General features: G+C 47.1%; 1 protein-coding gene across 2 annotated transcripts in view; it reads left to right on the top strand.

Annotated features, from left to right (window-relative positions):
• Window positions 1-20,734, top strand: part of ARID1A (AT-rich interaction domain 1A) — a 59,574-nt gene that overhangs the window by 23,313 nt on the left and 15,527 nt on the right. For both annotated transcript variants that reach the window (XM_062014695.1, XM_062014694.1), the window contains exons 2-8: window positions 139-351; window positions 1,031-1,492; window positions 2,488-2,601; window positions 16,895-17,135; window positions 17,494-17,583; window positions 18,275-18,442; window positions 19,081-19,396. In XM_062014695.1, coding sequence (XP_061870679.1) covers window positions 139-351; window positions 1,031-1,492; window positions 2,488-2,601; window positions 16,895-17,135; window positions 17,494-17,583; window positions 18,275-18,442; window positions 19,081-19,396 — 1,604 coding nt within the window. The remainder of the gene's footprint in view (window positions 1-138; window positions 352-1,030; window positions 1,493-2,487; window positions 2,602-16,894; window positions 17,136-17,493; window positions 17,584-18,274; window positions 18,443-19,080; window positions 19,397-20,734) is intronic.

Genomic DNA, 20,734 nt, shown 5'->3' with positions numbered 1-20,734 from the left:
CAGTGCCTGACAAGAGACAGACAAGCTTCTGCTTCTCTGTGCCAACCTGCTGAAGTTTTCTTCTGGGGTGTTTGGGAAGTTGTGGATGATTCCTGTATGTAGCTGCATATACATTGTGTGTTGCTATTTGCTTTGCAGCCTTCAAGCCCAATGGATCAGATGGGGAAGATGAGGCCTCAGCCGTATGGAGGAAACAACCCATACACGCAGCAGCAGGGACCCCAGGCAGGGCCACAGCAAGGACATGGCTATCCAGGACAGCCATATGGGCCACAGACTCCTCAGAGATACCCCATGGGAATGCAAAGCAGGACGCAAAGTACAATGGGCAGCATCTCATATGCACAGCAGGTAAAGCACCCAGGCTCCAATCTCTGTGTACAGCAGGGACAGGCAGAAGAGACACAAAGTACTGTCTTCTGAAGGGGCTGCCTTCAGCCTGGACTGAGGTGAAATGATAGGTTTTTAGGCTGTGTGTTCACCACACCTGGATCCAGATGTGTCTGATTTTCAAGGAGGACCTGTGGAATCCTCTTTCCAAGAGAGGCAGTGACAGAGCAGTGAATCAAACAGGAGAAAAGCAAATAGCAAGGGAAATAAGATACTCTTTCTTTCCTCTGTGTTCTGTTAAAGACACAGCTGTTCTGCACAGAAAAAATGACTTCAGGTCAGTTTTGGCTCATTACATGATCTGAGTGGCTCCTGCTGGACTGTTGACAGGACTCAAAAGCTGTCTTTTTTGGTTTTTGAGCAAGCAGTCTTTCCTTTCAGCACTACTGTCTTTGAATGGTGGTCAGATCCTGAAGTCTTAGTTATGGTGCCTATTACAGTTCTGTTACTGGCAAGAATGGTGTCACACACAAGTGACTTTTGCTGTTGTCTGGGAAGCATCCAGGCAGTGGCATTTCCAGTACGTTTCCAGTTAGCTGCTCTGAACTAGTCCTGAATTGTTTTTTCTTGAGCATAATCTTACTCGGTGTGTGTATGTAAAATACCTTCTAACTGGTATAACTCTTATCTTCTTCTCTAGATTCCTCCTTATGGACAGCAGGGCCCCAGTGCATATGGGCAGCAAAGCCAGACTCCGTATTACAACCAGCAAAGCCCTCATCCCCAACAGCAACAGCCTCCTTATTCTCAGCAGCCTCCATCCCAGACCCCACACTCTCAGCCTTCTTATCAGCAGCAGCAACAGCCTCAGTCTCAACCTCCACAACTTCAGCCATCACAGTCTGCGTATTCTCAGCAGCAGTCCCAGCCGCCCCATCAGCAGTCCCCAACTCCATATCCTCAACAGCAGTCCACAGCCCAGCAACACCAACAGACTCAGCCTCCCTACTCACAGCAGCAGTCACAGTCACCCTACCAGCAGCAGCAACAAACTCAGCAGACAGCTTCCTCAGCTCTTTCTCAGCAGTCATCGTCGTACCCTCAGTCGCAGCCGCAGCAGCAGCAGTCTGCATACTCCCAGCAACGCTTCCCCCCTCCTCAGGTAAGCCGTCTCCTGCTTTCTTTCCTTCTGTAAGTCACTTTTAAAGAAACTGGAGCAAATCCTTTTCTTTGTGCATTAAAGTCGACTGAAGTGCACATCAGCAAAGTGGCAGGAGTGAAGATGATGACAGACCTGCCCCTTGCTCTGCTTTGTCCACGTCTCGTACAGAGAGATGTTGGTAACGGGCTAAGCCAAGCTAATACTGCAGTGTTGAAGAGTAGTGTCAAGTAAATGCCATTGATTGACAACACCAGTCAAAAGGATTTCCTCATGGAATGGTCTTCACACTCTGGGCTGCAGAAGTTCTCCAGGTGGTCCCCAGAGCTACATGGTTTAGCACAATAGCAGAACTCAGTTTGCAGAGTGACCCATAGATGGTGATGGAAGAGTTGATTCTGAAGTGCAGAACTTGACTTTAGGGAGGAGAAAGAAAGCAGATAGTGCCTGGGATAGAAAATAAAATCCTGAAGAAATACATGTTAAAAAACCCAAACAAACCAAGGTGTGTTTCTTTTCTGCAAGGCTTAACAGTGTTTTAAGAGTTGTATGAAAAGTTAGCTGGGACCTCTGAGCAAACACTGCAGTGCATCGAGGGCAGCTCTTGAAAAGCTGAAGATTTTAATTGACTTGCCTTGTTTATGTAATGAATGTACTTAGAACTACACTAAGATGTCAGGAGATCAAGAGCAAAGTGGGCAGCCTCCCAGGCCAGTCCCTACTGTTGTTCAGGATCTGTAATGAGAGAAAGCTGCAGATGTAGTGTTGAGTTCAGACCCTGCTCCCAGTGCTGCCCACAGCCACGAGGGCCTTTGTCGTCCTGCAGAGCCATGGGTGTTGCTGCCTCAGCTCTGCTGCCTTATTTCCCTCTTTGGGCAAACGTCACCAAGGGTCCATAATTCTTCCACAATGTGAGAATATACCAGAGTGATTCCAGCAGAACCTTTATTTATTCCCATTTGTGGGGGGTTTGTTTTTGGTGCTTCTTGATGTTTCAGGAGTTATCCCAAGACTCATTTGGGTCCCAGGCATCATCAGCTCCCTCAATGGCTTCCAGTAAAGGGCAAGAAGATATGAACTTGAGTCTTCAGTCCAGACCTTCTAGCCTGCCGGTGAGTGGTGAGCTGATCTCGAAGTGGATGGGGTGAGGGCAATCAGAAGCACAGCAGGATAAATTAGCACTGGTAGTATTCCACATGGAAATGGGAATGATGGAGGCTGCCTGTGCTTTTTACTAAGTCATTAGCTTCTGGCTTCCCACTGGAGATTAAATGTAATTTACAAAAGTAATGGATTTGAAAGTAAAGTTTAACCCTGACTACTCTGGTCTGCATGTTCTAGCTAAGAGATTTGGAGGGGTGGGGGCTTTCTGTTTGCAGTGTCTGAAGTACCTGACTGGTGTTAGAGCAGACCCTGACCCTCAGGGGAATGGGTCTCATTTTGATTGTATTTTCTTGTTCCTTCAGCCCACTGTTGCACTGGTGCTCAGCAGACTGGCAGCACAGTTCTCTTTGTGTCACTGAATCCTTATAATGCTGATTTGAGCATTTTTGGTCCAATCTGACTGAACAGTTGGTGAAAAAGACAAATTTATTAGTACTTGGAGTGAGGAAAATCAGTCCCAGATAGCTCCTTCCTTGATAGATGGAGAATTAACACTTTCTTTTGCATTCTCAATCTGTTTGCTTTGTGTACAGTGAGCATTTGGCATGGGATTAGTGCCTAGTGTTCCAGCAGAACAATTTAACTTTGGGTTAAAACTTCATCAAGAAAATGGAGAGGGATTAAAAGTTTGGATTAATTTGCACAAGTTGACCTGTGCCTCTGGCTTGAAGAAGAAGTTTAGAGCCGCTGAGTTCTGATTTTGCAGGTTACTTTCATTGTTAGGGTTAGGAAGTGAGAGAGCTTTCATTTTATTACATAGCCCCTGGCTAAGTCAGTCTTGTACCTTGCAGCTGGGTTGGTCAGGGGAGGGTGGGCTGTGTATACAGCAAAGTTATTTTTGCTCTCAGCAATGAGAAGGGCTTTGTTGTGAGCCCCTTGAAATAATTCCTTTAGATTGTGGGTACAAATTGTCACCCAAAACACAAAGTTCTTACCACCTGATGGGAGTAGTTGTGGGTTGATTCTCCCTTTTTTTTCCCTTCCCCCCCCTTTTTTTTTCCCTTTTGGACCCTGATTACAAAGATTTAATTTGTTCTGAGGCCTGGGGAAAAATCCTTTTAAATAGCATGTTTCTTTCCACTCTGCCTCTCCACAAGTTCTTCCATGTGACCCATCTTCTGGCACAGAATGTAGGAAAAGTGAAGCCACTGAAGTAATTGAAGAAATTGCTGTAGCTGGGAACGGTGGGAAGTCCTGCTCAGTAGCATTGTTGATGGAGCCTTCATGAATCTTACCAATCAGCGCCCTCTGACTCAGATTATAGGAATTAGTTGCTCTGCTTAGCAGAAGTGGCTCCTTCTAAACACTAAGTGGGAGTTTGTTTTATACCTTGTGGCTAAATGTATTTGGCCTTTTTTTGAGTTTTCCCTTTTTCCAAGCAGTTTAAGGAAAAAAATACCTGTCTCATGCTGTAAGAGGGGAAAAAACCCAGAGACAAGGGAGTTTGGTGCCATGTCAGAGCTTTAAATTTCCACCCATTTTGGATCAGGTACTTCAGAGGTGTGCTGAAGAGAAATCCAGGGTGCAGAAAGTAGATCCATCATTTAGAATTGGCCAGCTATAAAGCTTGCTTCTGTTCTAAATACTCCCTTGACTTTATCACCAAATAATTTGCACTGAAGAAGTGAAGCAGTCCTTTAGCTTACCCAGCCCTGGGGTATTTTGAGGCCTCACTTCCTTGGTAGGCAAAAATTAACAAAAGGAAGACCCTCTGCAGAAACTCACCCTAATTTTTGTATGTGTTTCATAATTCCTTCTCTCCTTGTTAGGATCTTGTAGGACAAGACCAGCACCCTCTGTCTGTGAACTGAGACATGCTTCAGACAGTTGGTGCTGTGGAATGGTTTGAGGTGTGTGGAAGCCAAACCTCTGTTTTGTTGATTAATCTCTTGCACAAAGTTTGGTCTGGGAATGCTTAGAAACAGAAGAGCTATGTGGAAAGGTGCTATCAATTTCTTTTTATCTTTCTTGTATTGCTCAGTCTGTCTGTTTCAGAAAGTTTTATCCTGCTCAGGAGGGTTCATAGATCCCTGTTTTGCCATTACATATGACTTACAGAAGCATAGTTAGTTTGTGGACTTGTAATTTTTGATGGAGTTCTGAGCCCTTTCCCCAGCCTCAGTGGGCACTGGGGAATAGCTCACTGGGTGGCTTGGAATCGGGGCAAATCATGCCATGCATCATCTTTAATTAAACACAGATCATCTCCAGTGGGAAAAGGAAGTTGCTGCTTTTTAGATTCTCAGGAAGTGTTAAATTTCTGTACCTGGTGCCTTTACAAATCTTTGGCCTTCACACACCACTATTGTGTGGCAACATTAATGCTGGAATTCTGAGCAACAGAGGGAAATATTTCCTCAGCTGATGCTGTCACCATTTGAAGAGGTGGTGAACTCCTGTCGTGTTGTCCAGCTCCTGTGACCTCTTGCTCTTAGAATCTGCCTGAGAAATGTCATGTTGATGGTTCTGGGAGGGAGTCTTTAGGATACCTTCCTGATAAGGATTTTTGTGTCCCTAACTAAACTTTTTGTCTGTCAGTGTTCCTGTGTTCAGACTTTTAACAGCAGAAGAGACAATTGAATGATTTCTCTAATGTTTTGCCCATCTGTAAGTAGCAATAACATCTCCTCTTGCATTTCTGCTTGTGTTCAGGCTGTTGTAGCTTGTCTTTCCCTTTCTGGAGATTATACTTGCTGTATTTTGAGGGAGAATGCTGCCACTGCCTTGAGCTCCCTGATGCTCTCAGATCCATGTGAGTGCCCTGCCTGGGAGCCTTTTCCTATAGCAGGCTAGGTGAAGAATTTCTCTGAAGAATTTGCTGCTTCCCTAGGGAGTCTCTTGTCAGGATTGCAGCTAAACTGAACTTAGATTGCTATTGTGTATGGGAGAAGTGAAGTGTAGTCTTTTGTGCCTGGGTGTAATAGAGGAATAGTAATCCTTGGTATAAATCTGTTTCTCCCAGGAGATTCCCTAGTCTCTTCTCCTTAGCAAAGAATTCTTCTTGGCAAGTCGTATCCAGTTTATCCAGTGTCTTTACCTTTTGAGGCTTGGATTCTGAGTCTGGAGGAGTCACATATTTCCAGCTGTTAATTCCCTCTGTTTAGATGTGGAAGGTGCTGGTAACAAGGCCAGGGGAAGCAGGTGGGGTGCTGGGACATTGGGGTTTAGAGTGGAAATCAGTTCTGCCGCAAAGTTCTCAGAACTTTGAGGTTTATTGGGAGGATTTTTTTTCTCTCGTTATGGAACATGCAACAGATTGTCTTCTTGCCCTCGTTTCTGCCTTAGAAGCTGCCTTGAAGGAGTTGAGTGCAGGTTCATGGTGTCTTTGAGATGGATGAGTGGAGCATTGAGACAGTGGCTGCCACATCAGGCTGTTTGTACCTTCCCAAGCACCCAAGTTGGTATTTGTGGTGTTAGAACTTCCAGGTTGGCCCCAAAACCCACTTATAAAGCAAAACTGATTTGATACCAGAATGTAGTGGCTTTTCACTGGACTTTCTGGGATTTCTTCAGTGAAGCTTTCCTATCTGTGGTAAGCAGTATTTTTGTGAGAGGTGTTGTTTCTGGCAATGTTTTGATTGGGAAGATGCTGCATGGGGCAGGGCTTCTGGGCTAACCAGGAGGACAGGCAGGGTTTTGGAGGTCCTGAAATAGAAAAGTGACACTTGAGTCTTCGTGCCAAAGCCATCTGGGGCAGTGTGGACACAAGTTTCAGTGTTCTTACCCCAGAATGTCCTTAGTTTGTTTTGTCAGTGTACTGCCTGAGGGAGAAACCTCATCCCTGTTCTAGGCAGCTTATTTCCATCTTGGTGTGGATTAGGAATTGTTTTAACCTCAGTATTTTGCACTGTTGGAAAACTATTTTGCTTATTCTTCTGTGTTTCACTTTGGTTCATCTCTTGATTTTAGATCTGAAAGGTTATGAATGGCAGAAAGGAATATAAGCAACTGAAAACAAATTCCTGACCCATGTTTAACTCTGAACCTGCATTCTGGTTTTTCAGCCTGGATTTAGCAGAATTAAGTTTAGGGAGGAAGCCAGAGGAATGAGGCTTGTGAAGAAAGAACCCGTGTGAGAATAACCCCAGCAGTTGTGGGGCATTTTTTGTTCGATTACCTCTTCCTTTCCTAAGTAGCTTCTGGATTTGGACACTGGAGATTGTCAGGGAAGCACTGTTTGGATTTCCCATTCTTACCACTTCAGCTTGTACTCTGCAGGTACTTGAAGTGGAATAAAGTTGAGCTCTGTCAGCTGTGTCCCCTGACCTGGAAATAATCAATGCAACAGGCTGAAATGCAGCAAAAAACTGTCTCAAAGCTGCCTGAGAAAGGGGAGGGAGATACAGCCCAGGAAATGCACATCTCCTCACAATTCTTTCAGCTTGAAATTAGTCATTTTGACAATTTTGGGGGGGGGGGGACAAAAGAATAAAAGAACCTTTTATAGTTGAATCTGCTGGCCACTTCAAACTCTTTTATTTCTTTTTCTCTTTTTCCTCTGGGACTTCCTGCTTCTGTTTGGTTTGTATTTGGCCTTTTGAGCTTGTCTTATTGCTTGCCTTAAGAGAGGGATTAGTGCTGTATGCATTTCAAAGCAGGGCAGTTGCATGCTGTGGTGCCTGGGCATCACAGTGGAACTGCAGCTGAACACAGCAGCACCCTGAGGCTTGCCCCGAGGAGCACACAGGACCTGAAACACTGACAGAGAGATCAGTGCATGCTCATAGAAAGGTTTCTGTCCCGAGTTGTGGCGACACAAGGAGTTGAAAATGGTTTTTGGTTGTTTGGGCAGCTTTTTGTTGGTTTTTTTTTTCATGTGTGGCTTTGTTTTGTTTTGTTTTTCCTGTCTGAGGCTCCTCCAAGTAAGTTTTGATCAGGGTAGGATTGTGACCATCATGTCTGTGTGTTTCCTTCAGAAGCCTGTGCCTTTTCAATTCACATTTTCATTTTTGCTGATAGTGGAGAGCTGCTCACCAAGCTCCCCCCATCCCCAGCCACCCCAGGAACGCGTCTCATGCCTGTGACCCGCTTCTCGGGGTTGCTGTCTGTCCATGTGGCAACTTTCTCTCCTCCCACCCCTTCCTCCTGCTCTCAACTTGAGCTAATTCCACCCTCTGCATGGCAGGAAACTCCCCTCAGGGTGCTGCGTGTCCTGCCCTGGTCCGTGTCCCCGGGAGGCGATGCGGCGCGGAGCCTGCGCGGGCTGCGCCGTGCTCGCTGCCGGGCTCGTTTCCTGTTTCTATTCTGAGCGAGCGGCTCAGCTCAGCTTCCTGCCTGCACAGCCCGCTCTGATTCCCCAGCCCCCGGCCGCTCCTCTGCTAACAGCAGTTTCAGTTACCGGCCCAACAGAGAGCGGAGGGTGGGCTTCGTGGGGAGGGGGGCAGGGGGTCGGCTGGCGGCTCGCTCAGGGACGGCCGCTCGTCCTTCAGGCCCAACTGCAGTGACGAGGCAGGTCAGGGTTTAGTCAGGAAATTGCTGTAGGATGACCAGTGCTGGTGTTGGATCCTGAACAATAGGCTGTGCTGTGCCGCACGCATCCCCTGCGCCGAGCCTGAGCCGCTCCGTGCGCCGGCACTGCCGAGGCGCAGGTGACCCTCCGCTGTTAAACACTCTCAACAGGCTCGTTGCTGTAGGGCAGGGAAGTTGGCTTCTCGCTTCCTTTCTGCTGCTGACTTGGTGTCATTGGAGACCCTTGAAAATATGCGGAAGCCTCGTGTCGCTCTGCTGTTGGAGGTTCTGTCCTCAGCCTCTTCACCCTTCCCGTCAGAACTTCACCCTGCCACAGGTCCCACACCGTGCAGGGCAGGGACAGTCCATGCTGCTGTGAGCTTCACCTGCGGTGTGGGGTGGTTGCAGGGGTAAATGAAGGTGTTCATCTTCGGCTGACAGCACTGCGTGCGTTTACACGCTGCCACACCTGAGCTTTCACTTTACAGGAGCTGTTTTCCTGTTAATGTCCTTTCAGCATGCTGGATTGACTTGTCTTGGAGACATGCACCATCATAAACACCACGGAGAAAGCTGTTTCCACACAGCACTGTGATGTGGGGCATGGCAGCAGCCCAGGGCTCGGCCGGCTGCACTGCTCAGGTGGGCTGTGCCTGTGCCCTCAGACACGGGGCTTGCGCTGGGATTTCAGACAGTCCTGGCAATTAGAGGAGGAGTTGTGTAACTTTTTATCATACTTTGGAATCCAGTCTTACCCAGGATAAACCTTTGGCTTAAAAAAAAAAAAGAGTGGAATTTCCTGAAATGACAAGAAGTGACATCTCTAGGAATTGGCTGTTCTGACACCCTGACCCCAGGGTAGCAGCCGCGTGCGCAGCGTCTGGCCTGGGCCAGGTTTCCATGGTTATGTCACCTCCTCCTGCACACACTCACTGTGCTCAGCCAGGGCCAGAGGAGAATTTCCTTGATTCTTTCCAAATGTGCTTCTCAGTCCCAAGCAGACACTGGTGCCTGGGTGTGGGATCGCACGTAGGTTCTTGACGGGATGTGGTTTCTCTCCAGTGCCCCAGCTGGCAGTGCCAGGGGCTTAGCTGTAGCCCCTCGTGTTGCTCCATTGCTGCCTCCCTGCAGGTGTGATGGGCTTTGGGAAGGAGCTGCCAGCTTTCAGCTGTGTCTTCAGCAGCTTTTTTTCCAGCAAGAAGATTGCCAGATTGATCAGGCTTGCAAATACCTGGTACCTCAGAAATGTTCTCTCCTAAAATCTTCCTTGCTTCTGCTTTTTAAGAAATGGATTTTAGCACTCTACAGTGTCTCACAGAGGCTGAGCACAATACTAAAAGCTGAGTTGCCTTAAAAATCTAGCTTGTTGGCCTGAACAAGGACCTTTTCAATCTTTGAATCATTCCAGACTCCTGCCTTTGCTGCATCTCTTTGCCCACCCCAACTCATGTGGTTGGCATGGTGGCATAGTCACATGCTGAGATGACTAAATGCTTTGGAGTCTTAAACGGAACACAGCAGAGACTGGAAGGAGTCTTCCAGAGGAAGCACTGCTGGGGCATTGGAAGGTCCTTACAGCTGGCAGTGAGAGGGCAGCTCCCTGCCCCTGATGTGACCAAGCATTTTGTATCATCTGGGCTTTGTCTTCAGGCTGAGGTAGAACACTTAAAAACCTCTGGAAGAACAAAAGCTCTTTCAATAAACAGGTTGTGGTCTGTCATCTGGGACCTGTACTAGTTTATTCCTTGGACTCACCTTCCCAAGGCCTGGCATTGACCACTGCTGCTTGGAATGCTTTATGTTGTACCAAAGTTCAGGTAAACCTGGGAGTACTTTTTAGAAGCTGAGTGACGTTCAAAGGGTTAAATGGCAACTCCCTTAGAGAGTGCTGCTGCATTTCCCAGGGTCCAGCAGAGCTCAGCACCCAGTGCTCCCCAGTGGGCATGGTGCCCTTCCACACAATGGGCTTCTCTTCAGCCATATCTTGTTCTGGGAATGAATCATGTTTCTCCTTCTCTACTTTGTGCTGCAACTACAGCTTGTGAATCTCTCCTCTCCAAAGACTGTGCAGATGAAATTCATTAGTCTGCTCAGTGTTTGGAGGGGGAGCAAAGCCCCCTTGTCCTCCTCCAGCTTTTTTCTTTTCTTAATTTTATTTGGAGGGGAAGAGAAGGAGGGGTGGCACAGGGCAGGAGCAGGAGATGTGATTAAAGCTCCTGCCTGGTAGATCTGTGGGAGTGGAGTATCGACCTCTGAAAAATCAATGGCTGCTGCAGTAGCAGGGCTGGCTGTTTTGCAAGGTCTCCCGTTGCAGGAATGTAGTAAAGCAGCAGCAGCACTTCCCTCTGTCATCCTCCCTCTTTATTTTGTACCTGCTTTCTGCCAAACAACCAGGCTCACCTACATTTACTGAGGTGGATTAGAACAGCGGCTTATTTTTGCCATCAGAGTAAAATTTCTTGTGTGACACCGAGCCCCTCCTCCTGACAGCCTCCTTTCCAAACGCTCTTTTTCCTGCAGTGCAGCTAGAGCCAGCAGCTTCTACCAGTTTGTGTAAAACCAGCCTGGAAGAATGAGCTTTTCAGCTTCTTTTTTTGAGCAAGGAAACTGCACGAATCTTTCTTGCACGTTCCAGTCCCCATCTTAGGTTTGTAATTGTCAGCGCTGATGCCTGAGAAGAGCTTAAACTCCTCATAAGGGAAGGGAATATGGACTCCATCTAGCAGAGGCTGCAGCTTTGATAGTGTTACCTTCCTGATATTTGTTTTAGTGGGCAGGTGTTTTTCCCTTGAAGTAGTAAAAGTCCATCAGAGATTTCCTTTACCTGAGCACTGCTTGGATGAGTTGAGTGGCAGTAACAGCACTCGAAGGTTTTTATGCATGCTTAGTTTTGTAACCAGGATCTTGGCTTTTTCTCTAGAAGAGCTCCCTGCAGAACCTGAGAACTGTCTCGTTTCTAGTTGCTCACACGTGGTTCTTGCTCAGATCAGAGGTTGAGCTTCCAGGGACATATCCAAGAGGCCCAAGCCAGTGATTTCCTTGGATGATTAAGATCCTTTTGTTCTTTCTAATTGCTGATCGTGTGCTGTCTTGAAGGGGGACAGAAGCAAAGAGGCAAGGCCATGAATTAAAAAGCTTTGATAAAACCCTGAAGTGTACTGTGCAGCTCGTGCTAGTGGGCCAGTAATCTTCCTTCTGGGCACTCCCTGCTTCGTACCCCCTTCTTGGAGGAAATAATCTTTCCCTGTTAAACTAAACCCAAACATTTCAGCACCTCAGAGGTGATGGGGTAAGAGCCATGTGGCAGGGAAGAGTGTTTGTCGGATGGTCAAGGGAGCACCAGCTCCCATTGCTCAGCTTTGGTTACATTTGATTAGTCTCTAGTCATCTTGGGTCATCTCAGTGGATTTGGTGTTTGTGATGGTATGTGCTGATGGACTTGTGTCAGAATTTGAAAGCATGGAGGCTGAGATGAAGCTGGTGATGCTGCAGGGCTTGGAGGAGAGTGGACCCTTCCCACAGCCTGTCTCTGGTAAGCTGGACCAGCTCAGAAACTTGACAGACTCTGCTCTGACTCTTCAGTTTGTCAGCAAGAGAAAACTTTGGAGATGGTAGACGTTAACCTCAACTGCATTTCTACTGTAGCTTACCTTGTGTTCCCCAGCTCCAGCTTCTGGTGTCTACTGGGGAAGCAAGTCTGTAAGAAGTGTCCAGTAAGTAGGAAGGTGGTGTCAGGCTGCAGAGCCCTTTCCAGGACCTTCCTTCCATCCCATCTGTGGAAATCTCAACTCAGCTTTGCAAAGTGTCTTCTTGTATGTGATGTGAATCTCAAAGTCTGGTGGAAATGGAGCACGGTGAGGTCTCCAGGCCACGTTGTGCTATGAGATAAAAGTGCTTTGTGAAGCGTAAGATGCAAGATTCAGTTGTCTGTACTGTAGAGGATGAATGAGTCTATCCCTGTCCCCAAAATAGCAGGGAGATCCTAGCTTGCCAGTCAGCTGTGTAATTTTTGTGATAGGATTGAGGTATTTTTGGGTGTGGAAGTAAAGGGGAAGGAAAGGACCAGCTTGTGATTTTGAAACGTTGATAGTTGTCGAATGAGTGGAAAAGAAAGTGCAGAGAAAATGGAATTGTAATAGAAAGTGAGTGTTTCAGTTAGAAGGAAGGAAGAGGCTTTTTCTCTTTCAAAAAGAATCAGGGAATAAATTTAGCTATTGTTCTCTCATCTTGCTTGTAAGCATCTTGATGGAAACTACTGGCCTTACAGAGTTTCTAAGCTCCACCACATGCTCGTCTCCAGATCATAATTTCCTTGAGTGCTATCTAGTGATCTGACAGTGCCTCCAGTCATTACAGTCTGACTGCATGCTGTCCCTCTTCCCCCACACTTTTCACAGGCACTTAGGCTGGGGATGGGCAAGGGAGTAGCAGAGGAAGGCTGCAGTCCCCAGTGAGGAGGTCAATTTGCTTTCTGGTCAGTCTTCCTGCTCTGCCAGATCAGTGGGATGGGCCGGAGCGGAGCGTTGAATCTCTTCTCTGGGGTTTTGTTACCTTGATCTTAAGCATTTCTTCTTGTTTCATCTTTGTGTTTGTTTAACAAATGAGCTTGTATCAGATAGTGAGATGGTGATTCCTCTTTTCATATAAAAGCAGCCTTACTGCTTCCAGCATAAACTAACCAGCTCCCTTGTGCTGGTCATGCCAGGACTTGCAGCCCTTTCCCCGAGACAGATGAACTCCCCTGCCCCCTCCTTTGGGTACCAGATTGCGTGATTTCAGGCATGGTTTTGTTGTGGTGTGAAAAGAAGGTGTTAGCTGCTGAGTCCTTGTTTGTCAGCAGTGCTGACAAACCCATGCTGGCATGAGCCAGGGCTGGGCAGCCAATCGCAGCTGGAACAGTTATCGTTTCAGGGTCCCCGTGGGCTTCCGCTATCAGGTCACATCCCAAAATAACACTGGGCAGTATTTCAAGTGAAGAAACTCAGGCTTTGGGGCTGCAGCCAGCCTGGAGTGTGAGATTCTGTGTGAAATAGTTGGATTCCCTCCAGTGTTTTTGATCTGCATGGCAGATGAGCAATAAAATGCATAAAAAACACATTGGAAACACGTGAGGAAATTCTCCAGACCCTGACGTTTCCTTCAAGTTGGCAGAGTTACTGCTGTGGAGCCTCACCTCCTGTCTCAGCTCCATTGGCTGTGCTGGCGGGAGGAGGGGAGGGGAGAGCCCTTCTCCTGCTGCTGCCAGGTCTTTCCAAGTCTCTTCCTGGTGCTCTGTGGGATGCAAATAAAACCCCACTGGCCTCCTCATGGGTTTGTCAGCGGGTTCTGGAACAGCAGCAGGTCTCTGTTATTTCTGTGAGGTTTTAGTTTTAAAGCTGACTACTTTGCCACAGCCATCCTTAAAAGCTTCTGTAGAGAGACTGGGAGATTTCTTTTTTCCCTAGTTTGTGGTGCACTCGAGGAAATGGAATCTCAGAGCTGGAGGCTGTCCCTGCAGCTTTAGTTAAAAAGATACTGCCCTGTGTCCTGATGGTTGGCATTCTGAGACAATGACTTGATAGGTGGAAAGCAGCTCCTCACTGGTCAGCAGCTTACACTTGGGCATTCCAGTCCCTGGTCTCTCCTTCCCCTTGCAGTGGGAAAACTTAGTCCTGATGAATAACACAGAGAGAAAATGCTGCTGGAGTTATTGTGAGTTATTGTTGGAATTATTAAAACTTAACTTTAGAGGTGAAAATCACTTGACTTGATTTCTGTGGTCCTGTTTCACTTCTTGCCCTAACATCCAAGAAAGGCTGACGTGTAATTAATGCACTTTTAACTTAAACTGTTGATCTCAGAGTCTGATCCCCAGCCCTGTAGCCAGAGGCTCGCTCTGCCTGGATGTGAGGTCCAGGATGGTATGCCAGCAATGCAGAGGGGCCTCGCTCTCATGTCTCAACCAACCCTGCATTAACCTCCTTAATTAAAACTGAATGTTTTTAAATGACTTGCAGGACTGAAGTGAAACTTGGATTCGTCGAGGTCGAAGACATCAGCTTTAAAAACTGTCCAAGTTACTTAATTGACAAACATTTTTTACATTGCTTCATTTTATATCTTGCAGACATCTTTGTGCCTGGCATTACCAAGTCTTGTCCCCTTAATCTGCCCTGTTCATGTGTGAATATTGCTCACACCATGTAGCAGGGACCTCCTGAGATCCAGGAGGCAAAGCTCTTCTGCCTCTGGAAGCATCACGTCATTCCTCCTGATAACAAAAGGAAACTTCCACATTTCACCTCATACTCTGACTCTGTTTCTGTCATTTCATGCTAGTATTTTGTACATTTATAATGTGTTTTAATTCCTTTGAGCCTAAAAAAATTCTCTCATGTGAGTAGCTGTAGGCTCTGGCCTGAGCCTGCCCTGCACCTGCCTAAGCTCGTGCCACGGGAGGATTTAAAGCTGCAAGGGGATTTCTCCTCCAACTTCTTGTCAGTGATGATGAAAACCAGTGTTTGGATGAGTTTGGTGATTCAGACTACAAGTACCTTAATGTATTTAAGGGAAATACCAGTGTTTCCATCCAATTTTAGGTTGGACTGAACTGGCTTCTGGACATTGTGATCTCTTCACTGACTTGGAGAGGAGTCTAGATGTGTATCTTAGACTGATGGCTGAGGTTAGATGCAGTGAGTCTGAGGGAGGGAGGGGGTTTGCTCTGCATTGTTTGTGTTGGCTGATGCTTTTTAATGCAAAATGTTGCAAATAACTGTCTCTTTACTTCCACTTCAGGTGGTTTCCACAGTAGGGATGTGGGGTTTGTCAAAATTGTCCAGGGGGAAAAGAAACCCCAAGAAGCTACATATAAAGGAGCAAGGCTTTTGATGTTACAAGAGGACAGTAGTTGAAAACTGCCAGAGCTCTTGGATGCTGGTTTTAGCCTTTTTCTGCAGTTTTTTAGCTTTTCATTGAAATGAAACAAAGCTGCTCTTCTTTTTTTTTTTTTCCTTGGGAAGATAATACTTCAGCAGTAAGCAAATATACCTCTCTTGTGCAGGAAATGCTCTCTCAAACAGAAGCAGTAATGGAAGGGGAGGAAGGACATGCTGTGCACTAAGTCATCCCACCAAGTGACTGGCACTTTCAGCTAAAATGTAGCATTTCCCAGCATTTGTTAGAAGTGTTTTGATCAAATTCCACTGTTAGAATGGAAAAGATTGCCCTCCTGTAGCAGACGACTGAATGTGGTGCAGCTGATGCCCAGCTCTCCCTTTGTCCTTCTGACTGTGCTGTCTATCCCAGAAGTGTGATGAGGTGGTTGGAGATATCCTGGGTCGTTCTTTATTCTTCCCTAACTCCAGTTTTCTGCTTCCTAGGATATGGTGACATACTGTTGTCCAGCTTAGATGATGGGGAAGTGCTGTCAGAGCCTTTTCACACATCACCTGGCAGACAGGTGTTGGAGAGTGATAGGGCTCCTCCTTGCTTCTGAAGGGTGATAAGTTTGCAGTATCTTGTGTCTGAGGTTCTTCTGCACTGCACAGAACTGTGAAAATGTTACCCAAAGTGCTGCTCAACAAGGCATCATCTGCTTGGTGTAAATGAGACCAGAGTGTCAGAGTTCTTTATCACTTGCCTCCACCTTTCTGCCCAGGGCTTTAAAGGAGGCTGCCTCTGTTCACACTGGTCAGCTGGATTCTGTGCAGAGGGAGGTGACTGGAAAGGCCTTCAGGGCACAGCCCAGGACAGCTCTGATCCAAGGCTGATTGGTCTAAAGGACTTAAAAAGGCTAGGTGAAGTTTTGGTAAGCTTTGGTCTGCCACTTCTTCACCTGCTGGGATCCTCTGAATATCTGGCAGAGATTTTACCTGGTCACTGGAGTAGTTACAGCTTCCCAGCTCTCTCTTGAGTGTGCTGCCTGTTACACTGGCTTGGACTGTTGTTTATTTATTTCAAGCCAAGCCTGAATAGCTGAATGCACCTTCTTAGCAAACAGCTGGTACAGTTGTGCCTGTTGGAGCTGCACATCATCTCCTTGGAAGTATCCCCATTGTTCAGACTTGCTGGCTGCTTTTTGGTGCTGTTGCTTTGCAGGTGCTATCATAGCAATTGGAAGTTTGAACTTTTGGGGGCTTTTTGTGCCTTTCTTCTTTAGGGTGGTTAAGTGCAGTGGGAAGGGAAGCTTGTAGCTTTGCCTTCAAGACAAGCTGAACTTTCCAGGCAGATACTGTAACTGCTGGTTTTTGCTGTCTTTGAAGAAAGGGAAGTGGGAACCCTGAAGAGTATTTTATGGTTTTCCTTTAAATCTCTGTTTAGTTTGTTTTTATCCATCTCCAGTGAGTAGTTTCCCAGCTCGTGTGAGGTTTATGAATTAATTATGGTGAGGCAGGAGTTTTCTGTCTTTCAGAGGCTGAGACACGTTTCTCTTCCAAGCCAGGATTTCATGGACTCTTGTCTCCTCTGTTTGCAGTTTTCTATGTATTGTTGATGCATTCTTTAATTTCTCACCACTAAACTGAATTAAAAGAAGCAAGTGGGAGAGTTAGCCCGTTGTTTGGGCCATCAGCAAGCACTCAGCAAACCAACTGGGGAACTGAAGTTGGTTCAGAGACAGGCAGCAGGATAAAACATGTTTGGCAGTTACCTCAGTCTGCAGCAGCCTTCGTTACTGACAATAACATGAACAGAGTTCATTGGTGTCTGTCTGTAGTATGCCTAAGGGAGAAATGCACTCTTTCTTAGTGGTATGAGAGAGAACAGTCCCATGTCTTTTTATTTTCACCTGATCTGTTTCTCTGTGTATTGCAGGACCTGTCTGGTTCAATAGATGATCTACCCATGGGTACAGAAGGAGCCCTGAGTCCTGGAGTAAGCACATCAGGGATTTCCAGCAGTCAAGGAGAGCAGAGTAACCCAGCTCAGTCTCCTTTCTCTCCACATACCTCTCCTCACCTGCCAGGCATCAGAGGACCCTCCCCATCCCCAGTTGGATCTCCAGCTAGTGTTGCTCAGTCCCGCTCTGGTCCCCTTTCACCTGCTGCAGTACCAGGTAACGTGTTGATCTTTTGGTGAGGCTGCCTCGTGCAGCTGGAGAGTGGGTTGAAATGGCCAATGGGGAGGAATTGGCCAGTGTCAGTGCTGTGTGGTTATTGAGGTCTCATCATCTCATTTGTTTGCTTCAAAATGCCTGTAACTTTTAAAGGATGCAGTGGGGTGGGTGGGATGGCTGGTAAACCAGCAGCGTCATTTTACTCAGTTAATGACTGATCTTACTCTTGTTTTCCTTCGCTGTGGTTAACATATCCTTCTCCTCAAGCTGTTTGGAGTTCTGGTATTTAATATTCTTGCCTCCTGGGTTTTGTGGTGTGCAGTTTTTGTGACGTGCCACTCTCCTTTCTGTGGTTCAGGCAATCAGATGCCGCCCCGACCGCCCAGCGGCCAGTCGGACAGTATCATGCATCCTTCCATGAACCAGTCGAGCATAGCGCAAGATCGAGGTGTGTGGCATCAGTTAAAAGGTTTCATTGTAGAGCTAGATATGTAACCCAAAACTACCTGGCCTGATGACATGGGTTTGATGGTGAGATAGCATTTAAAAGCTGCCTCAGCTTTATAGGCTGCAAGTGTTTAGGCACCTTGCAGTAAATCCAACTGCTGCTGGTTGTTTGGCCTCTTAATGCTCCAAGGTGATAGTTTGGCTTGGGAGATGTTTCCTCTGGCTTTTGACACACTTTACTGGGAATGTTGCTTGTCCAAGGTCCATGACTTTAAGCTTCTAAATGAGGGGTGCTTGCAACAATACTGTGTGCCTTTTCCTCCTGGGACAATAAGGTTGGTGTGGGTCGCATGTAACATTTCAGCTCTGGTGGCTGAAGGGATATAGTTGTCACCCTGGGAAAACAAGCAAACAAAAAGCAACAAGCAGCCCCTAGCAGTTCTAGAGTTCTTCTGTCTATTCCTGTGACACTAAGTTGTTTTCTTCTGGTTAAAACAGGAAATTGGATCTGTTATCTTAGCAGATAACACTGGCTCCTTAAGAGCAACCACCATAAAATTTGCCTAGGCTGTTGCTGAAAGGATTTTGTTAGTGGGTCCCAGGGGCTGCTGTTACCTAAGAATATGTGTATCCAGTGGCACCTCTGGATACTTTGCACTAATAATTGTCTGCTCTACTCACTGGGTGACCAGGTTACATGCAGAGGAATCCTCAGATGCCTCAGTACAGCTCACCCCAGCCTGGCTCAGCCTTATCTCCCCGTCAGTCTTCTGGAGGACAGATGCATGCTGGAATGGGGCCATACCAGCAGAACTCCATGGGAAGCTACGGACCCCAGGGTGGGCAGTACGGACCTCAAGGTGAGGCATGGGCAGCTCCTCAGGGTTGGAACAGAGCTCAGCAGACAAAAAAAAGGCCTCTCTGTTGTCATTGATAAACCATTTTGATGTGTCCTTTCTGAATATGTGGGTAACACAAGCGTGCTCCTCGGGAGCTGAAGGGAACTGTGTTTTGCTTGTGCTGAGGTGGATGGAATTTGCTGCTTTCAGGTCTAGTTGTGCTTCTAAATGCAAGATCCTTCCTCCTGTTTAAGAAGATGTAGGTTGTGTAGTGTAAGAGAACAGAAGTGCCAGTTGTCTTTGGAGAAGAAGAAAATTGAGTGCTGTGTGTTTTGAAAAGGATGAAGTGATTTCTCTTCTTTTCACATGTGTATTTTTTCCCCATCCTGGCCTGGGCCATTGAAGCTGACACTGCTCAGATGAGGTTCAGGATAGTTTCAGGCAGCTTTTGAATCAATGTTGTTACTTGACTGTGTCAAAACACATTTTATGTGGCTTATATCCAAGTACTTTGACTTTTAGTTGAGGTGTTAACACTCCCCCTCATCTCTGTTAGTGATCCTTAAATATTTGCTGATAGAAGACTTTTTTTTTCCTTACAGTGATTCATAAACTAACTAGTTGAATGATGTTGTATTCCCCTCTTTTTATCTCCTTAGGAGGTTATCCCAGGCAGCCAAACTACAACGCTATGTCCAATGCCAACTACCCCAGTCCAGGAATGGGAGGGAGCATGAACCCCATGGCAGCAGGGAGCCAGATGCACGGGCAGACCGGTGTGCCACCCTACAGCGGCCTTCCCCCGGGCAGGATGAGCCATGCAGCCATGGGCAACAGGCCCTACGGCCCCAACATGGCCAACATGCCCCCACAGGTGGGCTCGGGGATGTGCCCACCGCCGGGAGGGATGAACCGCAAGGCGCAGGAGGCAGCCGCTGCTGCCATGCACGCTGCTGCCAACTCCATCCAGAACAGGTGAGGAGACGTGCCCCTACCTCTGCAGTAGTGTGTGCAGTTCTGGGCCCCTCAGCTCCAGAAGGAGCTGCTGGAGAGAGTTCAAGGCAGGGTCACCAAGATGATGGAGTGGAGCATCTGCCTTGAGTGGAAAAGCTGAGGGAACTGGGGCTCTGCAGCTTGGAGGAGAAGAGACTGAGGGGTGACCTCATTCATGTTACAAACCCATCAAGGGTGGGTGTCAGGAGGCTGGAGCCAGGCTGTGCTCAGGGATGGCCAATGACAGGACAAGGGGCAACAGGCACAAGCTGGGACAGAAGAGGTTCCAAAGCAACACAAGGCAGAATTTGTTCCCTGTTGAGGTGAGGGAGCACTGGCAGGGGCTGCCCAGATGGGCTGTGGAGGCTTCTTCTCTGGAGACATTCCAACCCAGCTGGATGAGTCCCTTTGTGCCCTGCTCTAGGTGGTGCTGCTCTGGCAGGGGGTTGCACTGGATGAGCTTTGCAGGTCCCTTCCAACCCTTGAGATTCTGTGATTCTGTGAAAGGGCCCTTCCCTACCTCACATGGAGGTTTCAAAGCTATGGATAGAATAACCCAGGTCTGGGGTAATACTGAACAGGAAGATTTGCTCTTCTCAGAGGCTTTTTCATCAGTTTTGAGGCTTAAGAAAGGAAGAACATAGAGCTGGGACAGGCAGAGTGCTGGAGGACATCAGTGGAATTTGTAATATTCATAGGTGAAATCCATTTAACTCTGAGATCCCTTTAGTTTTGGCTGTTTGGTCATGTTACAAGTGGCTTCAAAGATGCTGTGTGTGGTAAAGCCCATAAACCCTGCAGCCAGCTGCATTTGTCTGAACCATGGCATTGCTTGCCCAGTGTAGTGAACTTGTTGCTTTTAGGGCCTTGAAAAGCAGCTGTGGGAAAGGGAGCTGGGATTCAGCGCTGACCTTTGCAACTGTTTTCTGTGGTTGGTTGTTGGGGTTTTACTGCACATTTCAGAGTAGGTGTATGTGGCCATGAGAGCCACCAACTCGCTTATAAATTGGGTTCCCTCAGTAAAGCTGTTCAATATATTTGTTGCCTGACTGGGCATTGTGCCCCAGATCCTGGCTCAAGGGCTGTTTCTGCATTCTGCTGTCTGATGTTACCTGTGACTGCCAAGAGGTCAAGTTACCAAGTGCCAATAAAGGCATCATGACCTGTCCCTTGTAGTAACAAGTTTGAGTGATAGTTGTGCGTGAGGTTTTCTCACAGCTGTAAAATAATGTGGCTTGTGGGGGTAACAGAAAGGAAAGGAAAATCTTTAAACGTGGCTGGGACACTGCACTGTTCTTCTATACAAAGAACCTGCTCTCA

Source organism: Colius striatus, chromosome 24 (genome assembly GCF_028858725.1).
Source record: "Colius striatus isolate bColStr4 chromosome 24, bColStr4.1.hap1, whole genome shotgun sequence".
Lineage (NCBI taxonomy): Eukaryota > Metazoa > Chordata > Aves > Coliiformes > Coliidae > Colius > Colius striatus.
This window is presented reverse-complemented; position numbering and strand designations above follow the sequence as displayed.